General features: G+C 48.8%; 9 protein-coding genes across 9 annotated transcripts; 3 read left to right on the top strand and 6 right to left on the bottom strand.

Moving 5' to 3' along the window:
• Positions 1–253: 253 nt before the first annotated feature.
• On the bottom strand, positions 254–2,282 carry MGYG_09083 (hypothetical protein; the record flags this gene model as incomplete). The annotated part of the gene is made up of 4 exons (XM_003172766.1): positions 254–938; positions 991–1,058; positions 1,118–1,770; positions 1,829–2,282. 4 exons carry the CDS (start codon positions 2,280–2,282, stop codon positions 254–256), a joined length of 1,860 nt encoding a protein of 619 aa, XP_003172814.1.
• Positions 2,283–3,101: 819 nt separating this feature from the next.
• On the bottom strand, positions 3,102–4,053 carry MGYG_09082 (hypothetical protein; the record flags this gene model as incomplete). The annotated part of the gene is made up of 2 exons (XM_003172765.1): positions 3,102–3,589; positions 3,663–4,053. The coding sequence occupies 2 exons, from the start codon at positions 4,051–4,053 to the stop codon at positions 3,102–3,104; spliced, it is 879 nt and encodes a 292-aa protein (XP_003172813.1).
• A 499-nt stretch (positions 4,054–4,552) lies between these two features.
• MGYG_05398 (hypothetical protein) lies at positions 4,553–5,547 on the bottom strand (the record flags this gene model as incomplete). The annotated part of the gene is made up of 2 exons (XM_003172764.1): positions 4,553–5,102; positions 5,180–5,547. The coding sequence occupies 2 exons, from the start codon at positions 5,545–5,547 to the stop codon at positions 4,553–4,555; spliced, it is 918 nt and encodes a 305-aa protein (XP_003172812.1).
• Positions 5,548–7,933: 2,386 nt separating this feature from the next.
• MGYG_05397 (hexokinase-1) lies at positions 7,934–9,905 on the top strand (the record flags this gene model as incomplete). Its single annotated transcript, XM_003172763.1, has 2 exons — positions 7,934–8,607; positions 8,693–9,905. 2 exons carry the CDS (start codon positions 7,934–7,936, stop codon positions 9,903–9,905), a joined length of 1,887 nt encoding a protein of 628 aa, XP_003172811.1.
• Positions 9,906–10,413: 508 nt separating this feature from the next.
• On the bottom strand, positions 10,414–11,340 carry MGYG_05396 (hypothetical protein; the record flags this gene model as incomplete). The annotated part of the gene is made up of 2 exons (XM_003172762.1): positions 10,414–11,224; positions 11,297–11,340. 2 exons carry the CDS (start codon positions 11,338–11,340, stop codon positions 10,414–10,416), a joined length of 855 nt encoding a protein of 284 aa, XP_003172810.1.
• An 885-nt stretch (positions 11,341–12,225) lies between these two features.
• On the bottom strand, positions 12,226–12,616 carry MGYG_05395 (hypothetical protein; the record flags this gene model as incomplete). Its single annotated transcript, XM_003172761.1, has 2 exons — positions 12,226–12,511; positions 12,573–12,616. The coding sequence occupies 2 exons, from the start codon at positions 12,614–12,616 to the stop codon at positions 12,226–12,228; spliced, it is 330 nt and encodes a 109-aa protein (XP_003172809.1).
• A 1,740-nt stretch (positions 12,617–14,356) lies between these two features.
• MGYG_05394 (transcription initiation factor IIA gamma chain) lies at positions 14,357–15,168 on the top strand (the record flags this gene model as incomplete). Its single annotated transcript, XM_003172760.1, has 4 exons — positions 14,357–14,397; positions 14,460–14,607; positions 14,736–14,757; positions 14,987–15,168. 4 exons carry the CDS (start codon positions 14,357–14,359, stop codon positions 15,166–15,168), a joined length of 393 nt encoding a protein of 130 aa, XP_003172808.1.
• Positions 15,169–15,858: 690 nt separating this feature from the next.
• On the bottom strand, positions 15,859–16,743 carry MGYG_05393 (fibronectin; the record flags this gene model as incomplete). The annotated part of the gene is made up of 1 exon (XM_003172759.1): positions 15,859–16,743. The coding sequence occupies one exon, from the start codon at positions 16,741–16,743 to the stop codon at positions 15,859–15,861; it is 885 nt and encodes a 294-aa protein (XP_003172807.1).
• Positions 16,744–18,048: 1,305 nt separating this feature from the next.
• MGYG_05392 (hypothetical protein) lies at positions 18,049–19,470 on the top strand (the record flags this gene model as incomplete). The annotated part of the gene is made up of 2 exons (XM_003172758.1): positions 18,049–18,175; positions 18,383–19,470. 2 exons carry the CDS (start codon positions 18,049–18,051, stop codon positions 19,468–19,470), a joined length of 1,215 nt encoding a protein of 404 aa, XP_003172806.1.
• Positions 19,471–19,745: the final 275 nt, after the last annotated feature.

Here is a 19,745-nt window from a genome sequence, read left to right as displayed (position 1 = left end):
GGGAAAAGGGGAACCAGTTATTCCAGCCTGTGGATTGTGGTGTACTTGTTACGTATGAAATACGATTATTGATAATCTTCTATTCACTATTCTCCTACAAGCAGGTAGCAATGGTATGGGGTAAGGTATAGTATCGAGTCAATGGATAAATTGAAGTAAAATGATCATGATCGTGATATTTGGGTATCTGAAACGCTTGATCTTTCAAATAATTTGTAATATGTGTAAAGAAAAAAGTACATAAATTGGCGGGTTATATGATATATACGAATCGAGGCCGAGATGTTTTCTCTATAGCAGCCGGCGACTTTGAAACACCAGGTCCCATAAGCCTTTCAGTAGCTCCGTCCTGTTCATCAGCACGGAGCATAGAATCCTCTTCACGGTCTAGAGCTGTTTCTCTAGCTGCTGAGGCAATACCAGCTGCATCAGCTAAAGTCCGTCTATTTTCCCGCTGGAGAAGGATCCTCAGGGAGAATGCAAGGATTGCAACTAGAAGCATAAACAAAGAGCAAACAGTCATGCCCTTAATGTACCATGGTCCATCGGTATCAGGGTACAATCTGGTACCGATCAGAGGCCCACATTGGCCAATGACATTGAGAATAGCCATGCCGGTTCCTTTACCTTCACCTGCAGGCTTATTATCCATGGTCCAGGCTATGATAATGGTGATGGCGGAAAAGAACCCGGCAGCGGCAGGGTAAAGGCATACATATCTGATCAGGATATGGACTGATGTAGGGAGATGGGAGTGAAAGTAGCCCGTAAGAGCTATGGTGAGATATGTAACGGATGAGATGAGAGCGAGGATGATGAGGTAGAAACTTCGACTTCGGTGGCGGTCTGATAAGGATGCAGTCATCAAAACTACCACGAAGGCGAATAGGTAAGGGGGTGCAGAGAGCGCTTGAGATGTGAGCTTTGAATAACCCATGCTGAATGTTGTTAGCAGCCTCACTTATATACTCCAGGGAATATCTGACGTACTCATGTAATATCGTCGGTAAAAAAACCGGGAGAGAGCTGAATGCAACATTGCAGCTGAGAAACATGAACTACCCGTGAAGTCAGTATCATGTCATATAATGAAGACATGGGCAACACAGTAACATACCGCAGTGAGATAAGACTTGGGATCACACAGCGTTCTACCAACCTCTCCCCAATCGAACCTGGCCTTTTTGATCTCATGTTTCGGCTTTCCGGTCTTCAGTCTCAGCTTAGCCACCTTCCGCTCTCTGGGAGTAAGATATTTAGCCTTCCCGGGAGAATCGGGGATATAAGACCAGGCAATAAAGGCGACGATGATGCTAGGGAACCCTTCGTACAGGAACAATGCTCGCCACGGAGCAATAGGCCCGTTCTCGCTCACCCATACGATAAACCAGGCTAAGGAGCCTGCAAACGAGGTCGCTAAGGGGGCAGCGCATAATATCATGCCTGTACGAAAAGCAAGCTCCTCGCGTTTGTAAAAGAAGGATAGGAAGAATGGGACGCCTGGTGAAAAGGCTGCCTCTGAGACACCGATCAAAGCTCTCAGGAAGACGAGCTGCCAGAACGACGTAACTAGACACTGCATCGACGCAAGGACGCCCCAGGAGAAGACACAGATGGGGATATATATGTGCGCAGGAAGGATTTTATACATCAGGGTCATCCATTCGAAGCATATGTAGGTGACATAAAAGGCTGTGAGGGCCCATTCGTACTGGCCGGACGAAAGGTTCAGGTCCTCCATCAGTCCTGCGATTCGCGCATTTCCAATGTCTACCATGTACACTCAATTAGTCCATATAACGATACTCTGGGGCAAAAGAAGACTCACTCGACCGGTCAAGAAATGAGAGCATGTATAGGAATGACAGAAACATAGTCAATCGTTTATCGAATTTCCTGACGACATTTCTCTCCTCTTCGGCTGTATATGAATTCAGCGAATATGAAGCAATCTCCAGGTCGTCCTCAACCTCACGCCCCGGATTATCCCTATATCGTTCATTCCTTGAGTCTTCCACCTCATCGTCTTCTCCATCTCGTTCATCGTCGGCTTCTTCTGCTCGAGCAGGTGAAATATCCAGCCTATCATCCTCGTTCGGTATATCAGTCTCCAGCCGCTTCAAACCCACACCACGCCCGGACATGCTGGTAGAAGTAACATCTTCGTTTGCCCACGCCGTCGAACTCGAGCCGGGGGTTAACATCGACTCAGAGAGAATGCCATCGGCACGAGTGCCATCTATATGCGACGGAATCGCCAAAGGTCGAGTTGATTTGGTCATGTTGGTACCACCTCCAGTTCCGCCATGCAGGGAGCTCGACTCGTCGGCATAGACACTGCGTATTGGGCTCGGTCGGTCGGTGTCAAACGTAGAAACTACTCCGCATTACACAGCTCCCTTCTCGCATGGCCGAACGGGGGCGAAGGTAACAGTATAAATACTTTGGCGATTTGATATCCTACATTTTCAGCTAACTTAGCCCGAAACCGCCTCATGTGACCGCTTGTTGATCTCTGCCTTATCTCCTTGGATCTTTGATCCCTTCGGCCTTTTCTCTCCGCATTTCGGAGCTGGTGAAATGGCAATGCATGGATCGCGATTGGAAGATTAGGGGGTAGGAATGATCAGAGGACAGGCAGGGAGGGGACGTGTTCGGCTGTTCGGCCTTCAGCTAGCGGGCACAGTCTGGAGTCAGTGAGCGGCAAAAGGGGAGAAGGCTGACTGGAGGAAGCATTGCTGAGTGAATTCGTATGGTAAAATGCTAGTATGTGCTATCATTTGCTGGACCCAGGACCTTAACGAACCACCAGACTTGATCACCAGGAGCGTCATCGTCTCCATCCTGCAGCGTGACACATGAGCAGGCAGAACCCCCTTATCGTGCATCAAGTTACCTATTCCAGTCTGGCGTTGAAGCGTTTCCATCGCCATACATTGCATAACTTCCATAACTCTTTTGCCCCTCCGTTGATCGCTGACTCAAAAAGATATAGTGAAAGAAATCCCTCCTTCTAGCCCTGTCTCGGGGAAGCAGGTCGGCTGCGTCCGTAGAGCGGTGGAGTTGTGTTAGGTTGTTCTGTCAACGTAACCATTAGCTAACTATGGCCGGTAGCAGTCGGCTCGCTCACGGATTCCCCGTCGACGTCGGCGTGTGCGTGAAACGGGCGCTGTAGCTACAGGAGTTGAAGACCGACTGCTGCGGTGGTCTACAGACCCCTTGTCTGACACATCAAATGATCGCTTTTTCCCTCTGTTCGCATCCGCGATCTCGGCTTCAGCCATTCTCAAGGCTTTCTTCACTTCGGGGACCATGTGGTTCGTTGGGTCATAATCACGGTAGTGACGAAGCAGAACCTCCGCGCTGTCACGCACTTTTGCTGGGTTCTTCCTATAGAGGTTCTCTGACTGAGCCGTTGCCAAATATGTCCACTTCTCAGCGAGCTCTATCTTCCTGGTTATAGCATTCAAAGACGTCATGGCGTGGGAAATTGGATACTTCTGTGAGCTAGACTGCTTGCTCTCGAAAACCGGCGTCGTCGCATCGTCCTGAATATTCTCAAGGACTGTCTCCTTCCTCCATCCAGTAACTATCAAAGGCAATCTCAGTCTTTGCTGTGCCACATCTTGCCTTCAATATATCAGGGCTTAACTTGAACATACCATGGCCAAGAATGGCGCGTAAAGCAATGTTCTTGCTAAACAACGCGTCCAGTTTCCCCATATCGTTGTCATTCCTTATACCCAATATCTCGTCCTTGAACAGTTCCATGGCTCCGAAGTGAGATAGGCTGTTCCCGTTGTCGGTAAGTATCAGCAATGCCTTGTCGTATACTGTGATTTGGCCATCCTCGAAGTCCTGGGAGCGCGTTTTGATAAGGCCAATGTGGTATTCAAACACATGGTTAAAAAGCTCCCAGTAGCCAGGAGTCTTTGATAGGTGGATGACTGTTCTGGGTGTCTTGATGGCCTGATATGTGTGAACAAGGGCATTCACCTCCTGGTCCAGACTGGCTAGTCTACTATCCTTAGGCTTGGTGCTTTCCAAAGACATGACTGATAGTCCAATTCACGTGTCAATATGGGTCTGCTTTCAGGATGTGGTATCTGAGGGAGGATATCTGGAGAAACAACTGAATGTACTAGCTTAGGTAGGCTGCTTGTTGAAAGGGGTCATAGTAAGGAATAAGGGATAGTTTGGAAGTCCAGGTAGCTTAGTGTGTGGTACGGAGAGTCCCGTCGAGTAAGTCACTTGGTTCCTGGGAATTAGATATTTATACTGCCAAAATAGACCAAAAGAATAAAACATACTGGTATTACGTGGTAAAAGAGCCCAGTCCTAAACTACAGCAAGCAGACTCAAGTACAAACAAACCCCAGGCTCCTGACAAGACTATTAAGGCAGGGAAACAGCACCAACAACTAGAGAGTATATATAAACAGTGCCAAAGAGATAAGAAAAGGGAAGGACAAACTAATCATCACATAACAATCATTATGAACCAAAAAGGAAAGCTAAAAGACCAAAAAAAAAGGTAAAAATAAAAATATTCCTAGTTCCGCTCGTCCCAGAGACGCTCGATCTCCTTGACCAGGACGGAGACATCACTCCTCTCGTTGCCTTCTCCACAGTCCGACCACTCACCGCCGTCACGGATACACCAGAACTTATCGTCAACCCTGACGGTACAGCTCTTGGTGACGCCCACATCCGCGCTGTGCTTGAAGCTCTTCCTCATCAGAGCAAGTCCACTTGGTCCATGATCACAGTCCTGGCCCTCATGAGCTTCATCACCTTCATCACTCTGGCGACTGGCACACTGGTTTAGGGCGTTGAAGCTGATTCCGTACTCAAGTGCGCAGTTCTGAACTAGAGCACGGTCAGGGATATCTTGATACTTGGATATCATGCAGTTGGTGAAACCGAGATATCGAACAACGGGCGTGGTGTTGTAGTTGGGACAGGACTTGGTGTCTGGCGAGGAAGAGGAGCTGGCGACTCGTGGTGGGTATGGAAGGTTGGCTGCGCAGAGCATCAGCATGTTCCCTACGCACTCTGGTGGGCCATGGCGGCAGGATACAGCCGATGAGTCTTTTGAGGCTCTAAACAGGTTGGGTAAGTATATGTATGGCATGTAGTTATCAGGTAGCAGCGGTGTAGAACAAGCAACAAGACTTACGATCCGATGAAAGAGAGCTTGAAATCGACTTTCCTGTGAACCTGCTCCATGGCCGGCACCACCAGGTCGTGCAGACAGAACTGTGCATCCGGGCACTTGCTCATAATATGCGCCTCGAAGGGCACTTTCTTCGAGTTGTTGTCGGCATCTGAGGTGGTTGTGTGCTTGTCTGGTCTAGCAGACGCGGCATCCTTCACAGCGTCGATATATTTCTGCGGGAAGTGAGGTTTATGCAGCACGACGAAGACCGTCAGGCATAGGAACACGGCTATCAAGCAGTGTCTGGCAAAGTTCTTTGCCTTGGAGCTCTTCGGGCCATCCTGCCGGTGCGAAACAGGTGGCGGGATAGTATCATACTTCTCCTTCATGTCGAGTATAGCTCTGCTTTCTGCTCTTTCTGGGAGGTGTCGCTATCCGCTAGTGAGTCAGCAAGTCCTTGTACAGCTGTATCACATAAACATCCCCGTCTTCACAGCTCTTGTGTGTATAATAGCTTGGCTGATATTGAATCGTCCATCGCCCAACTTCGCGGCGTCCTCGAAGTCGCTTTTGCTGACGTTCGTTTTGGCGCGATTATGTAAGGATAGCACGTGATACTTTTTCGTCTCAAAGAATTTTTTCTTTTGTTGATGATAATAAAGAGACAAAAAGTCGAGATGAAGAAGATGATGAAAAAGACGATAAAAGGACGGTAAAGAGGGAGGTTGGCGAAGCTGGTGAACAAAGGGATGGTGGAGTGGAAGAGCCTTCGCTTGATGCCCTCGAAAGAGACACCAACTCCGAAAGCAAAGCTACAGTTGGACACGGATGTTGTCTCCTGCAGAGCAAGTGCATCAAACAGCCAGTCCAAGAGCCCAGAGTATGCCAATACTAACGGCTGAACTCCGGCCCCTGCAGAGAAGATGAGAAACGACCAGATTGATACTACGTTGTAGGTTTGTTGGCTGCTTCTTGACGCTTGATCTGGCCTGGGTTTCTCATCTCCTAGCCCTTGCGTTCAACCTTACGTACATACCTAGCCATCTTGATGAGTTTCAAGATGCTGATACGTGGAGATCTGGTTGTTCTGGAAGGCCGGGCATCGTATCAGAGAGTCCCTAGCCAGACAAGGGTTGTCCATGGAACACCTCTTCTTCCTTCCATGAAGTTAGCCCCCAACCCATGGTAAGGTACGGTCGACCGGACAGCCGAGCGTAAGAATTTTGCATGTGTACTCTATGGTATGGATGGATAGCGTAAAGGAGCACGATGCAACTGGTAGACACGGAGTACAATCAGCATGTGTGGACCGATTATGGAACGAAAGCATCTTTCAGACCGGTGGTGGTTCCGCTTATCAGAAGAGGATGATGCGGCCATGGTTAAGCTTCCAGATCACCATCCAGGACCGACAGGCATCAGACACAGCGTTGCATCAATCCTTCCGCGGAATACGCCCTAGCAAGTATATTATTCCTTCTAGTTCGTAGGGAGCATAGCTAGACGAGACCGGTCGTGATTCCGATCTATCAAGCCACCTCCCCCTCCGCCCGCACTCATCTATCTAGACGAGATGAGCAGCATCAACAGGAGGCCGTCTAGGTTGAACATTGGTCTCCTCGACCCCGGCTTGTTTGGCTTCGGGCGCATACTTAGTATTTGATGGGAATATCCCTGCTTGGTCTCCGCCGCTAAGGCACAGAAGCAAACCGTTGTCCTACTTTAGTTCGTGGGTAACTAAATATCAAGACGTCAGTTTAATACGGTTAAAGGGAGAGTGTTCAATAACTACCTTAGGTAGCTACCTCGGTGGGGGGTTTGGCTGATAGATTGTCATATATTCTACGAGTGCGCATCCCAGTGATTGATCAGCCCCCGGCATCCTGACATGACCGCACATTAACTCTTTGCCAAAGAGAATAGATCCCTGAAGTGGAAATGAGCTGGTCTTTTCACTTATAATCTTCCCTGCAAAAGCTGCTTCTCCTGTTGGTTAGTTGTTCGGTTGGCTGGCCGATTAAAGGGGTTCGTCACGTATCATCGCCGTCGCCATCGCCATCGCCATCACCATCACCAGCAGAGGAATCGCTCAGCAAATAAGGAACCGGTAGCGTCGTATCAAGTGCTGGCAGTGACCTCCGTATTTCACCCCACTAGTTAGCTAGCTAGCTAGTTATCCGGTAACTAACTAAAATAACTAAGCAGCGTCCAGCTGTTCTTGGTCCGGTGGATAGGTAGGTATATATATATCGTTCACTTCGACCGCAGCAGGGTCACATTGCTGTTTTATCCTGACAGCCATACGAGAATCTTCCCCTCGTCGCAGGGCGGTCTCTTCCTGTACGTCAGCTCGAGTTATAAAAGGACTTGCTCTCTCTGTATTTGCGAAGGCTGCTGTTAGTCTGAACGTCAGTCAACCAGAGATAATTTGACTGACGTGGAACGAGTTAGTTATTGCACTGTTCGCCTCCTACCTACTTAGTTATATAACTCCAGTTTCTCCCCTCCAAACTCCAGGCTACTATCTAGAGCGAGCAATTGCTTGACAGCGCCTCATCCTGCCTCATCTTCGCCAGCGAATACCCTCCTGCGTATAAGCGACGGTAGCATCTCGGAGACCGTTTTCCTCTCGAAGCGAGTCAGCAGTTGACTAACTACCTAAGTTAGTTAACGGGGACCCTCTCCGTATAAGACCGTCGTATAACTCAGGCCGGCCTCCGTATCAGCACATCATCTCTTCCATAGTTACCCTGCATGTCGATAATGACGTCCACGATGTCCGTACACAGCGTCGAGGAGGACGAGAGTGACCACAACGCCGCCGTTGAGCCGTTCGAGGGGGAGGACGAATTGGATGTCAACGGCGAGCCTGAACTCGACCTGCAGAGCGACAGGGAGCGATTGATGCACGATCAGATAATAGACAACTTCCTTGCGCCCCTCGCTGTCAATGATGCCCGCCTATACCAGCTAGGCTGCCGTTTCTCCCAGCTCTACCTCGAGCTCGCGCGCACATCTGACCAGCAATTCCTGCCCACACCCGTCACTCGGCTGCCCAGCGGCCAGGAGACGGGTAGATACCTGGCTATAGACGTCGGTGGGAGCAATCTCAGAGTCGCCTTCATCGAACTACTCGGTGCTGCCGCCGACGACCTGGAAAACAGCAGCGCCAGCAGCACCAGCAACGGTGTTCAGGCCAGTGAAGCCGTATCCAATTTGGAAAGGTCACGTGATACTCTTCGAAAGGCGCAGAGGCATCGAGTGCGCCGGACGCTGGAGAAAGCATGGCCGATAGCTGAGCATCTCAAGATGGATAAGGCCGAGGACCTCTTCCTGTGGATCGGAGACTGCATGGCCGAGGTGGTCGCGGACAGCTTGGCTGCGAAGCCCGACGTCGAGGAAGCCCCTGAAGAACTCGAGATGGGCATCACCTTCAGCTTTCCTATGATGTATGTATAAACCTACTTCCTACTTGATAAAGTAGAGAAGTCACAATATGTATGGCCAATTAAACCTGGCTAACGCTCTGTATAGGCAAGACTCGCTGGCAGAGGCTACGCTGATGCCCATGGGTAAAGGTTTCGCAATCACATCGGACCTAAACCTGGGGAAGATATTACTAGCAGGCTACGATAGACATACCCGGAGGCCGTACGGCTCTGATGAACCTTCTACAAAACGACGGAGGAGGTTTCCATTGCCGAAGCTAAAGATTGCAGCCATCACCAACGACACGGTTGCCACTCTCGCTTCTCTAGCCTACATGGTGAAGTCGCTACCGAACAGTCGAGTTGCTATGGGCCTCATCGTGGGAACAGGATGCAATGCCACAATACCCATGAAACTAACAGACCTACACGAGTCTAAAGCTAAGTGCGTTTCCTCACAGCAGCCAGATGCGATGGAGACGGTAGTCAACACCGAGTTCACCCTTGGAGGTGCGGCTCCCCCCTTACGAGAGCTAAAATTCACCACCAAATGGGATATCCAACTGGACGAGCAGTGTGCGCGGCCTGGCTTCCAGCCGTTCGAGTACATGACCGGAGGACGATACATCGGCGAACTAGTCAGGCTCGTCTTCTACGACTATCTTACATCAGTGCTAAATTTGTCACCAAAGTCACTACCTGCCAACCTCATCCAAGGCTATGCGCTATCAACTAGCTACTTATCCAACCATGTAGCTCCTATGCATACCGATCAGGACCTAGTAGTGAAGCTCAAGTCTACTCTCCCTCCTCCCGAGTCAAGCAGTTGGAATTGGGACATTTACACTGCCCGTGCATTCCGAAAAACTGCGAGGATAGTACAGACACGCTCTGCAGGGCTCGTTGCAGCAGCAGTTGTTGGTCTCTTAGCATGTCAAAAGGAAATCCAACTCCGCTCAGATGGTGCTACTAACCCCAGGCGATCTACCAATATCATTGTCCCGTCGTTTAACAATTCAACTGATACCATAACCAGCGTGTATAGACCCGCATCTACTACACCACAGGACCCTTCTACGCCAGGAATGGACTCACCCCCATCCGGTTGGCAATCTGGCCCGGAGGAGTTGGTTGTTGCTTATACAGGTGGTATTATCCAGCACTACCCACATTTCAAGGAGACATGTCAGGGCTTCATCGACCGTCTCGTCATATGGGATGGACCACAGGAAAGTGGTAAATCCGTGTTTCTCCGAGAGGCTTCCGACGGAGGCATTATTGGTGCAGGTGTCCTGGCTGGCATGGTATCAAGCACATGAACGTCCGTCTTCACTTGGCTATTGTCTCGCATTTCTTATGTTTTACGATTTACTTGATCTCTCTTCCCCACGATATACATTGTCATGTTTTTCTTCAACGAAATGGAAAATAGATAGGATGGGGTTGACGCATGTTTGCCTTTCTCGTTTTGAATAAAGCAATATTAACTATGAGTTAATCTACTTGGTCGGTAGGGTTCAAATTATTGATTGGAGGTTCTTTTGACTTGGCCAAATCACTAAAAACTGGCCATCTAGGCTCAGCTATCCCGAAATAATTCAATTTTTAATCCCTATCTGTTTTAGAAGGTTTAATTTCTAGTTTTTTATCGTTTGAATTCGCATCACCAGGATGCCGCTGCACCAGCCCCTTTTTGTCCCTTTTCCATAACGAAGCCCCTATTTGGGATCTCCCTTCCACGCCCACGCAGTAAGCGTTGCAGGAAGTTTAGAGAGTCATATATCTTCTGGACCATCAGTTGTGTACTGATTAGGGCGAGGCACCAGCCTAAGCAACAACGAAGGCTGAGGGAGAAGGATATACCCCCGCAGGGCTGGAAGCGCCGTTTGTATTGCTCTTACATTGTCGCCTCATGGTTACTAGAGTCATTGCTGGCATGCTGGATTCCGGGAGCATCTGTGTCAGTGAAGTTGGGTCCGGGATTGATATCCTGGATGTAGTCATGGAATAACCAGCTTGCCTTGCCTGTCTCCTTCGCCTGGCAAAGGCCTCAGTAGCCCTAGGAGCCATGATAGATGCCGACATCGTGCTAGGTTCAGGAATCAGCCGAGTGAAAGAGGTTGGATCCAGAGTTAAAAGCTCAGTGAGACTCGAAGGGTCTGGTACAGAGCTCGTTCCATGAGAACCACTGGGTATCATAATGGATGCAGACATCGTACTGGGTTCGGGAATCAGTCGAGTGAAAGAGGTTGGATTCGGAATTGAACCCTCAGTTAGGCTTGATGGGTCTGGTACAGAGCTTGTTCCCTGAGTAGCAGCATGTACCATGATGGGTGCCGACATCATGCTAGACTCCGGGGTCGCGGTTGGCTCCGGGTCCAGGGTCTTCGGCTCATCGCCCCCTGGCATCTCTGGCGAACCCGTAATCACCGGAGATTCCTCACCATCCTCATCGTCTCCATCTTCATCACCCTCATCATCATCACCATCACCACTACCAGAGGCTGGATATGCTGTTTCAGTCGGCATAGGCTCCAGGCTAAAAGAGCCGGAAACAAGATGGGTTGCGGCTCCTGTTGGGCAAGGCTGAATTACAGGAACAATCGATGGTGGTAGTAGTTGTCCGGTAGATACCGAACTATGTTGAAGCGGCTGAATGTTAGCTTTGTGATAACTATTGGATTAAATTCAGGGGTTTATAACTAGATACCTAAGGATGGCCATAGCCAACGCAAAGAAAAAAGGGAACTGCATGGTTATTTTGGCTGAGATGCTTTTTCGACTTCTGTCTTTACTTCGCTGAATACTTCTATCAAACGGGTATCTACCGGCTGGATTGGGTGGTATATATATTGAAGCCATCTCAGAGATTATTATCCGATCACCCATACTATAGATGCCGGATTCAAGCATAGAACCCGTAACAACGTCGGTTTCAATAAAATCGCGATATTATCTTTCTTTGTCCCTAATCAGCCGTCTTCGAATGCTACGCGTACTGCCTGACCATGCAATGCACACGGTCTATGGCGTTCCGTATAATGCCTGTTTGATATGGGGTACAGAGATTTTGAACCACGCTTGGGGTTGCTCTCCCCGACAATAGGGGAACACTTGCTCAGCAGCTATTGGCAGTGGTTCTTCAGCGGAAGTAAAGATACTACGCCTGGTTACGCCAGCTCCCGTCTTCTTGTTGCTGAAACCGATGCACTATGGCAATCGTTTCCGTGAACGGTGCTGTCAAACTTGGTGTTGTTTGATACTAACGGCTATATTGAGTTGGAGTTGATGCAAGTTCCCGATGGCGTTTGGACTTGTGGCTGTCGATCCGTGTCAATCATTTCATTCTATATATCATGCCCTGGTAGACTATACTATATTTTATAGTCATGTGGAAATACGAATGCGGAGAAAAATTCCATCATTAATATCATCAATTGTTTGCAGCTATCTGATCTAGGCTAGGGGGTGAAAGGAAGGTATGGGGGATTAAAAAGCTCATATAGAGCAGTCGTATTAGGAAATAAGAAACAGACTGGGGGCATATTTCATCTGGCCAAGGAAAAATCACTTTTTTTGTCGCTTCATTTTTTAAAACCGGTCATCCATATTTCGTATAGTCGTGAAATCAATATGCGCTTAAGAGGCGGTCAAGGTTGGGCCGAGGGTGGCAGAAGCGCTGCAAGACTTGGTGACAGTTGGGCAGACTGAAGTGCAAGTTGGGCAACCGTAGTTGACGCTGACGGTCTTGGTGGTTGGGCATTTCTTGTCGTGGCAAGGGATGGAGGTGGTAACTGCAACGAAGCAAGGGCCATCACATGGTGGAGTGTAGGTGGCAGGGCAGAAGGCGGCCCTGTAGGAGAGGGTTCTGGTGTAGCATGGCTTTGGGGTGATGACAGGCGCAGGAGAGGCGCTGACAAGGGCACTGTTAAACAGTTAGATATGTATCTAAGAGGGTTATTCTTTGCTCTGCTAGGTCTTCGTACCTGGCGGCAATGACGCAAACGGCGATGGCCTTGGAGAAGAACATTTTGGATGATTTGGTAGGAGAGTGAAGTCTCAGTGGTTGTAGATGTAGAAGGATATATTAACTGAAGCTGGAGAGCTTGAGAGAGTATGAAGTTGCTTTGAGGAATTGCTTGCTTGATTGTTGTTGTTGTCGTTGTTGTTGCTGTTGAATATTCGAAAACTGAAGGAGATAGGAGCTCATATATATAGCTTTTTGACAGACAGACACGTGAAGGTACGGATAGACAGTGGCCCGAAGAAATTTTCTTCGCTTCTCGGAGAATGCAGAGGTTGGGATCCTGGATTCTTTCGCGCTCAGCTTTCAACAGCATGCATATCGTGAATCGCCATGGGCAGCTTCTTTCTCGATGAGAAATAAACTGCATTTCCCTATTTTAGAGTTATCGCAGCATCAATTATTTTAACTTCAATAATGCAAATCTCCCCTGGATAAAAAAGGAATCGATATAAAAAAAGAAATATACCCTTGTCACACTGCTGGTGCCACGGCAGGTGGGGGGCAAATCAAGGTAAAGGTTGGGCGCATAAAGAGCATGCTCTTTTTTTGCAATCTTTCTGCAGGATAATTCTCCGTGGTGTCGAGAATTGGCGGCATGATCTAGCCTTTCATCAGGATTCATCGAAAACCCATGCATGGCAGGCCCGGATGTTTGACGGATCCCTCGCCAGTGGACCGTTGAGAGCAGCAGGTATACGGAGCTCTAGAAGCCAGAGAATGCAGTAGCGCTCGACTGGATGGAAATCTGCGAGCAAAAAAGACACGGGATCGAGTTGTCTGCCAACAAGGGATACGGATATTGTTAAAATCCCGAGCATTCTAGAGAGACACGACTGAGCACCATGTTCAAGGGCGGGTGGGATACAGTAGTATTTGCAATTGGGATAAGCCACCCTCCCTTGGGATTTGAATCTTCCCTGAGTATTGCGTCGGCAATTATTATTGACGGCAGCAAAGGCTGGTCGAGAAGCCCTTGGCTCAAGAATTTTCCGGTATACTCCCTAGAACTGAGTGAATTGTCCCAGCTGGAAGGTGGAAAAGAGGGCTGACATGCCCGTCCATGGACCAGCGTGATGTCATTCCCATGGTTTCCTATATTTGGTGGTAGCCTTCTTTTGCTCGTCCATTTTGCCTATATCAGCTATCCTTGTACCTAGCTCGGAACTGGTAGCCGTTGATAGCAGGGTATAGGTATGGATGTACGAAAAGCTCGGAAGCGAGAGTCAGCCCATGCTCGCTGGATAGAATTCCAGCCCATCATCATCAGGGTGTCATGTCCACCATAGCAACAACAACCAAACACGTCATTAGGGTGGTCCACATCCGAAGTGCTCCGTAGAACATTCGGAGTTGCAGTGAAGACATTCAAATTATCAACATCTCAAATGATATGAAATGTTTTCGTTTCTTGAGCTCGAAAAACGAAAGAAAAGAAAAAAAAAGGAGAAATTTGATAATCAACTGCCAAGACCGGTAACTTAAATTTCCCATCACGTGAATCCCGTTCAAGCCTCACACGTGATTTAACGTCATGTGATGTTGTCTAACCGGATTCGGAAGTCGATATCGACTTCACTTTTGCGACGACGAAAGGCTCCAAAGAGAACAAGCCGGGTGGAAGACGAGGATATCAGCAACGTGTGCTGGTTTACTGGAGAGTGTTTGGCTCTGATCCCTCGAAATTGCTTGCTTGCTGCTACTTGGCTGGTGGAGAGTTGAGGAGGGCCGCAGAAAGGTGGAAACATGAGTGCTCCAGCGTACTATGAGCTGTACCGGGGCAGCAGGTATGTTTGCAACCGGATACCGTTTGGAAGACGCAAGGCTAACATGATCTCGCTCTGGCTAGCATTGGACTATCCCTGACAGATACCCTCGATGATTTAATTAACGAGGGCCGCATCGAACCCCAGCTGGCTATGAAAATACTGTCCAACTTCGACCGTGTCATTACTGAAGTCCTGGCGGATAAAGTGAAGTGCAAGCTCTCATTCAAGGTATGCATACTGGCTAATCAGGGCGGTGGTTTAAACGAACGCGAGCCGCCCCATGCTACGGTGGGATGAGGCTGGCTGTGGCCTACTTCTCGCTACACCTGTTTCTTTCACTTCTGGCTGACCTGTAGGGGGATACTCCCCGCCTGCACTGTACAGGGTCATCTTGATACCTACCGTTTCTGCGATGAAGTGTGGACTTTCCTTGTCAAAGATGTTACCTTTAAGCTAGACGACCAGTCTACCTTACATGCACAGAAGGTAAAGATAGTGGGATGCAACAGCAAGCGACCCGGCGAGGCATGAATGCTCCAATCGGTCCCATCGATATATTGTGGCATTGTTTTACGTTTCACATCGACAGTCGAGCTCACCTATCCAGGGCGGCGATATCTCGTAAATATCACCTTCAAGACAGAATTTGAGCATGGGTCGGAAATGTTAGAAGGGATTCCGTTCCCTGGAGTTTGGACAGGAAATGGCGTTTGCGGTAACTTCTTCGAGGAGATTCCAAGGCATGGTAACGAGAACATAATGACATTGCTTCTGGAGATACACGGCTAGTTTGAATACATGGATATCCTCCGGTTATTGTCCTGTTGTTTCTCCATATGTCTGCCACTTCATCCTTCGCCTTGAACTACTACCTAACCCGACGCCCCGTCTGCATGAGAATTGGAAAGCTAGGTTTTTTTACCCGCAAGATACGATGTACAAATCCCGCTCAATTGGCCATGATAAAGTTACGGCATGCACAGAGGAGGGGAAGGATAATATTTTCCGGTGAGCAGGGTTTATGTAGCTGTCTGCCTAGCTTGCTAACAGCCTAACTGTAGTAACTAATATATATAAAACCACAAACGAGCTACAGGGAATTAATGCCAACCATTTCAACGGCAAGGGCCATGTGCAATTCATCGCAAAGACAACCGGGTCTGGGCGGTTACTAAGAGTCTTGGAAGCCGACAGGGTATAGCGCCCAAGTGGAAATATTGGCATATTGGATACCATCCGAGAGCAATTCCACTTCACGGAATGAGAGAGAATTTGCAATGCAATCATCTATATTTACGCAATACCAGTCAAGGACAAGCTCTATTCATATCCTTACGAAAAGTTCTTATATTAGGACTCAATATCAAGGCAAAGTGCTCCTTCATCCACACACACACATAAACACAGTCATACACTTGCCACCCTTCCTGTTGAGATGGCTGCATACCTAGTATCTTTCCACTGGAATTTGCGTCCAATTCAAAGGTTTAAAGGGACAATCAGCGGTGAAGACCCAATCTTGAAATCATTGATTAGAGTGAGAGTGAATGCATTAGCGATCTGGAACTCGCCCTGAGCATTTGGATGGAGCCCGTCATAGCTGGCTTCGCAAGCACTCATTCCACAGCTATAGTGCTCTTGTAGCTCAACCAGGTGTATAGGTGATTTTTCGGTGCTCCATTGCGGTAGCGCGAGTCGCAGGATAGAATTATACTCCTCTGTGGAAACCGGTAGGTCGCCTCTGCCGATAAAGCTGCGCTGGGGGATATTTGCAACAGCAAACTTGAGGTTCGGATTCGCTTTCCGGGCGTTGTTTATCAGGTCGTAAAGAGAGGCCACGGCATCCATTGGCTTGCTGAAAAGCCATCCCAGGTCGTTAAAGCCGAGCATCAACAACATCATGTCTGTTGGATGAGCGGTTACCACGTCGTAAATGAGGTGTTTATCGACTGCCGCTGCTCGGCCCCAGATTGCGAAGTGATGTCGGTCAAAGTTTGGAGAGACTCCCGGAGCATAACCACCGCTGATCTTAATGCTTGCTTTGGGAGCCTCCGTTGATTCGTACAGTGGAGGTGCTGGTGCATCGCGCTCAACTGTGCCTGTATACGGCCCTACAAAAGTGACTGGAATATCCTGATCTTGAAACCATTGCCACATCCGATAGCGCCAGGTCCAGTCACCCTCTTTGCCTTGGGTCATTGAGTCGCCTACAAACATTACACGGAGGGTGTCTTGCTGTTGTGTGGCAAAGCCATGTTGGTATTTGGACCTTCCTGGCCATGGCCGTTGCGCAGCGGTTGAAGAATAAAACAGAGCGTAAAGGGCGAAAAGAAGCAAGAAAACGGTGGCTATAGCTCGCTTCATTATCTTTGGATGTGAGGGTGATGCCCTTCAGGCTGAAGGCTCACGGTCGAAGACCTTGAGTTCTTTCACAATGACCCAGAGTATATTTATTTCTACCGGCCTCCCCTCTCTGGTAAAGGATCTGGGCCCCGGTATAATCTCATATTATTGCTCTTCATGCTAGTTAACAGTTAGCACAGCCGTGGAAATGCCATTATTGGTTCGGAGTTGGCGTTAACAGGATGACCCTTGATGTGTTACTAGGGCAAACACTGGCTGATGCCGTGATGAGATGCATTAGGGCGCATATATCCCCTGACGATTAATTTAAATAGCCATTCTTGTTGGCTCTGACTCCAACAGGTGCTTCAATCTGACCTTATTACTTGTTACCATTCAGCTATGAACATGCATACCTACGTTAGCACGAGGAGTTGTTCACCAATGCGGCTATTGCGCTGCCCTGCAGGGCATACCAGATTAACGGTACTCAATCGTCGTTATATCAATCGATCGATATACGCTGAGTTTAGATGCTATGGTTTGACACTTTAACTGTATACTTAAAAGCACAGAAGCTTCGCAGTCGAGCTTCCTTACATGAGTTCATCGAGTGGCCGTACCAAGAGACTGAAATTTCAAGTAGGATAACTCGGTGCCTATTTTGCTACGTGGGTAACAGGGGTCTCCTTGGCTGTTAACAACGGCGACTATAGTCCTCTAGCCGGCCTATTAAGTGAATTGCTGCCTTCTCTTAGACTGCGTGATTGGCCATTTTGACGGATGCAAGGATGGCTGACATTCAACTGTCTCTCCCAGCAAAATTTAGTGCTCTTTTTGCCTGTCGCAGAATTAACCCGCCGATTAGAGTCAGCACTCATTATTTACTTTGAACAGAGCACTCACCTTGTCGAGACTTCTTGCTGTAGAGGTTATCAATCTCTGCACTCGACAGTGATTACAGCCGCACACTCACTCGCCAAAAAGTTCATGAAATTTTTTTAAAGATGTAAAAAAAAGGACATTGGAAAGATATGACAATTGCCCATATTCCATGTCTCCTGATTATGATTGCACTCCGTACCTTCACTCCTCGTCGTGTCTGTTGAATATGGTGGTTGTAGTCATGTAGCAAAAGATATCCGTAGATGGATGCCTGAGGTCCAAACATGGCGCTTATTTTAAACTTTGGGCGACACCTTTTGCTCACCGACCAAAAAACGACGACAAACCGTCAACACCACCGACATCTCAAAACTCACTACGACCAGCGGCGTCACTCATCCGAGAGTATATGACTTCAAAGATGCTACTATCGACGATACGATGCCCCGAGTTCTGCCGTGGGAACTGGATGAGCCAAAGCGGGAACACTCGACGCCACAAAGGCCTATCAAGCGTGAGGTAGGAGGATGGCGGGTCTCGACAGGCACCGCGCTGTCCAGTAGACTCAGTAAGTGAACCACCCGGCGTGTACATATATGTACAGGCATAGTATATCTCCTGATTTGTACAGGGTACGGCTGAATTGTGTCTCTGCAGATCGAACACCTTCGACTTCGCCTGTTCGAGAACCGCCTTTCGAAGAGTATGTTGAACTTGAAATACCCGACTATCCACTGGGATCTTTGGCTAATACAGAAGCCCAGGCCTATGATAGACGGCCTCGATGCTGACGATCAATACATTATGGTGGAGGATGAGTTCCTGGCGACTGCTCGAGCCTTTACGGCCCATTTACACCAGGCCGAATATACTCGCAAAAAGAAGCAGGCCAAGACTGAAAATGCCTCGAAAGTGATAAACATGACCCAACGGCGGCCTACGGATCCGCAGACGTCTATGAATAACGCAACCAAAAAGACTATTGAGCGCGAAGCTTCGGATATTCGGCGCCAGGAAGCACTGGATAAATTGAAAATGGACGTTGGAAGGCCGCAAGTTGGTGATTATGAGATGGAAGACAGCAACGATGAAGATATCGGGATGAGTGACGAAGACCGAGACGATGATCCATGGGTAGGGACATCATTGCAAACGTTGATGGTGACCTCGAAGCAATCCCGTCCCCTCATGGGGCTGCATGGGATCAGGTCGTCCACGAAAGTTGCTCTGGGCTGCTCTCGACCAGCGAACACGAGTGGTGGCGCTGAAAAGGCCCTGCGAGACAAGGGAGGAGACGAAAACGCGAAGGCCAGGCCGATTTCCAATATCCGACCTCCATCGACGGCGGGTGCCACGGGTCACTCTACAGCATCGAGCGACGATGATGACCTGGGCGTGCAGGCCAGGGTACCAAGCCGACTGCCGGCTATAAAAGTCCGACCTAAGACAGTAGCACCAGCGTACGGCTCCGAGTTAACTCCTGTCGCTCTCCCGCGTAGAGGAGACACAACTTCTGCTCCAATTACAGGGGCAAACCCAGTACTCTCGCCTATCAAGCAGCCACATGTAAACATCAAGCGGCCCCAGAGCTCCAGCAGCGGGTCATCCTCGCCTGTTGCTCGATCAACTTCAGCACCTAAGCCTCGTGGAAGCTCGAGCTCCCGATTTGCAAAACTCTTCGATGAGTTGGACGAGCCAGCCAAGGAACCGGGTCCAAGCCCCGCTACACGCCAAGTGAAAATTGAAGATAGAGATCCTACGCTTGACCAGATCAAAATTTTCAAGGCTGGGAATACAGGGGATCAAGGTGAGGACGAGAAGCTTCGGAAACAGCGTCTGAGCCAGGTGCCGACTTTTCTATGATGCAGATATCTATATACAAGCCATTTGCCTGTCTACAGAGTAACTCTAGAGTGTTGCCCTGAAGATGGCAACGATAGAGAAACACATGCAAAAACATTGCTGTTGAAGATCTATGAAAAGCAACAACGCTGTCAAAACCTTCTGCACGACCTAACTTTTTCACCCTTCCCGCTGCGGCATTTAGCTCCTTTGACATATATGAGATGTGCATTCCATGGCCCCTCCATCCGAATGCATGGCAGTATTGTATCCAGCATGCATAGTAACTCTGTGGC

The sequence above is a fragment of the Nannizzia gypsea genome, genomic scaffold, assembly GCF_000150975.2.
Source record: "Nannizzia gypsea CBS 118893 supercont1.4 genomic scaffold, whole genome shotgun sequence".
NCBI classification, from domain to species: domain Eukaryota; kingdom Fungi; phylum Ascomycota; class Eurotiomycetes; order Onygenales; family Arthrodermataceae; genus Nannizzia; species Nannizzia gypsea.
This window is presented reverse-complemented; position numbering and strand designations above follow the sequence as displayed.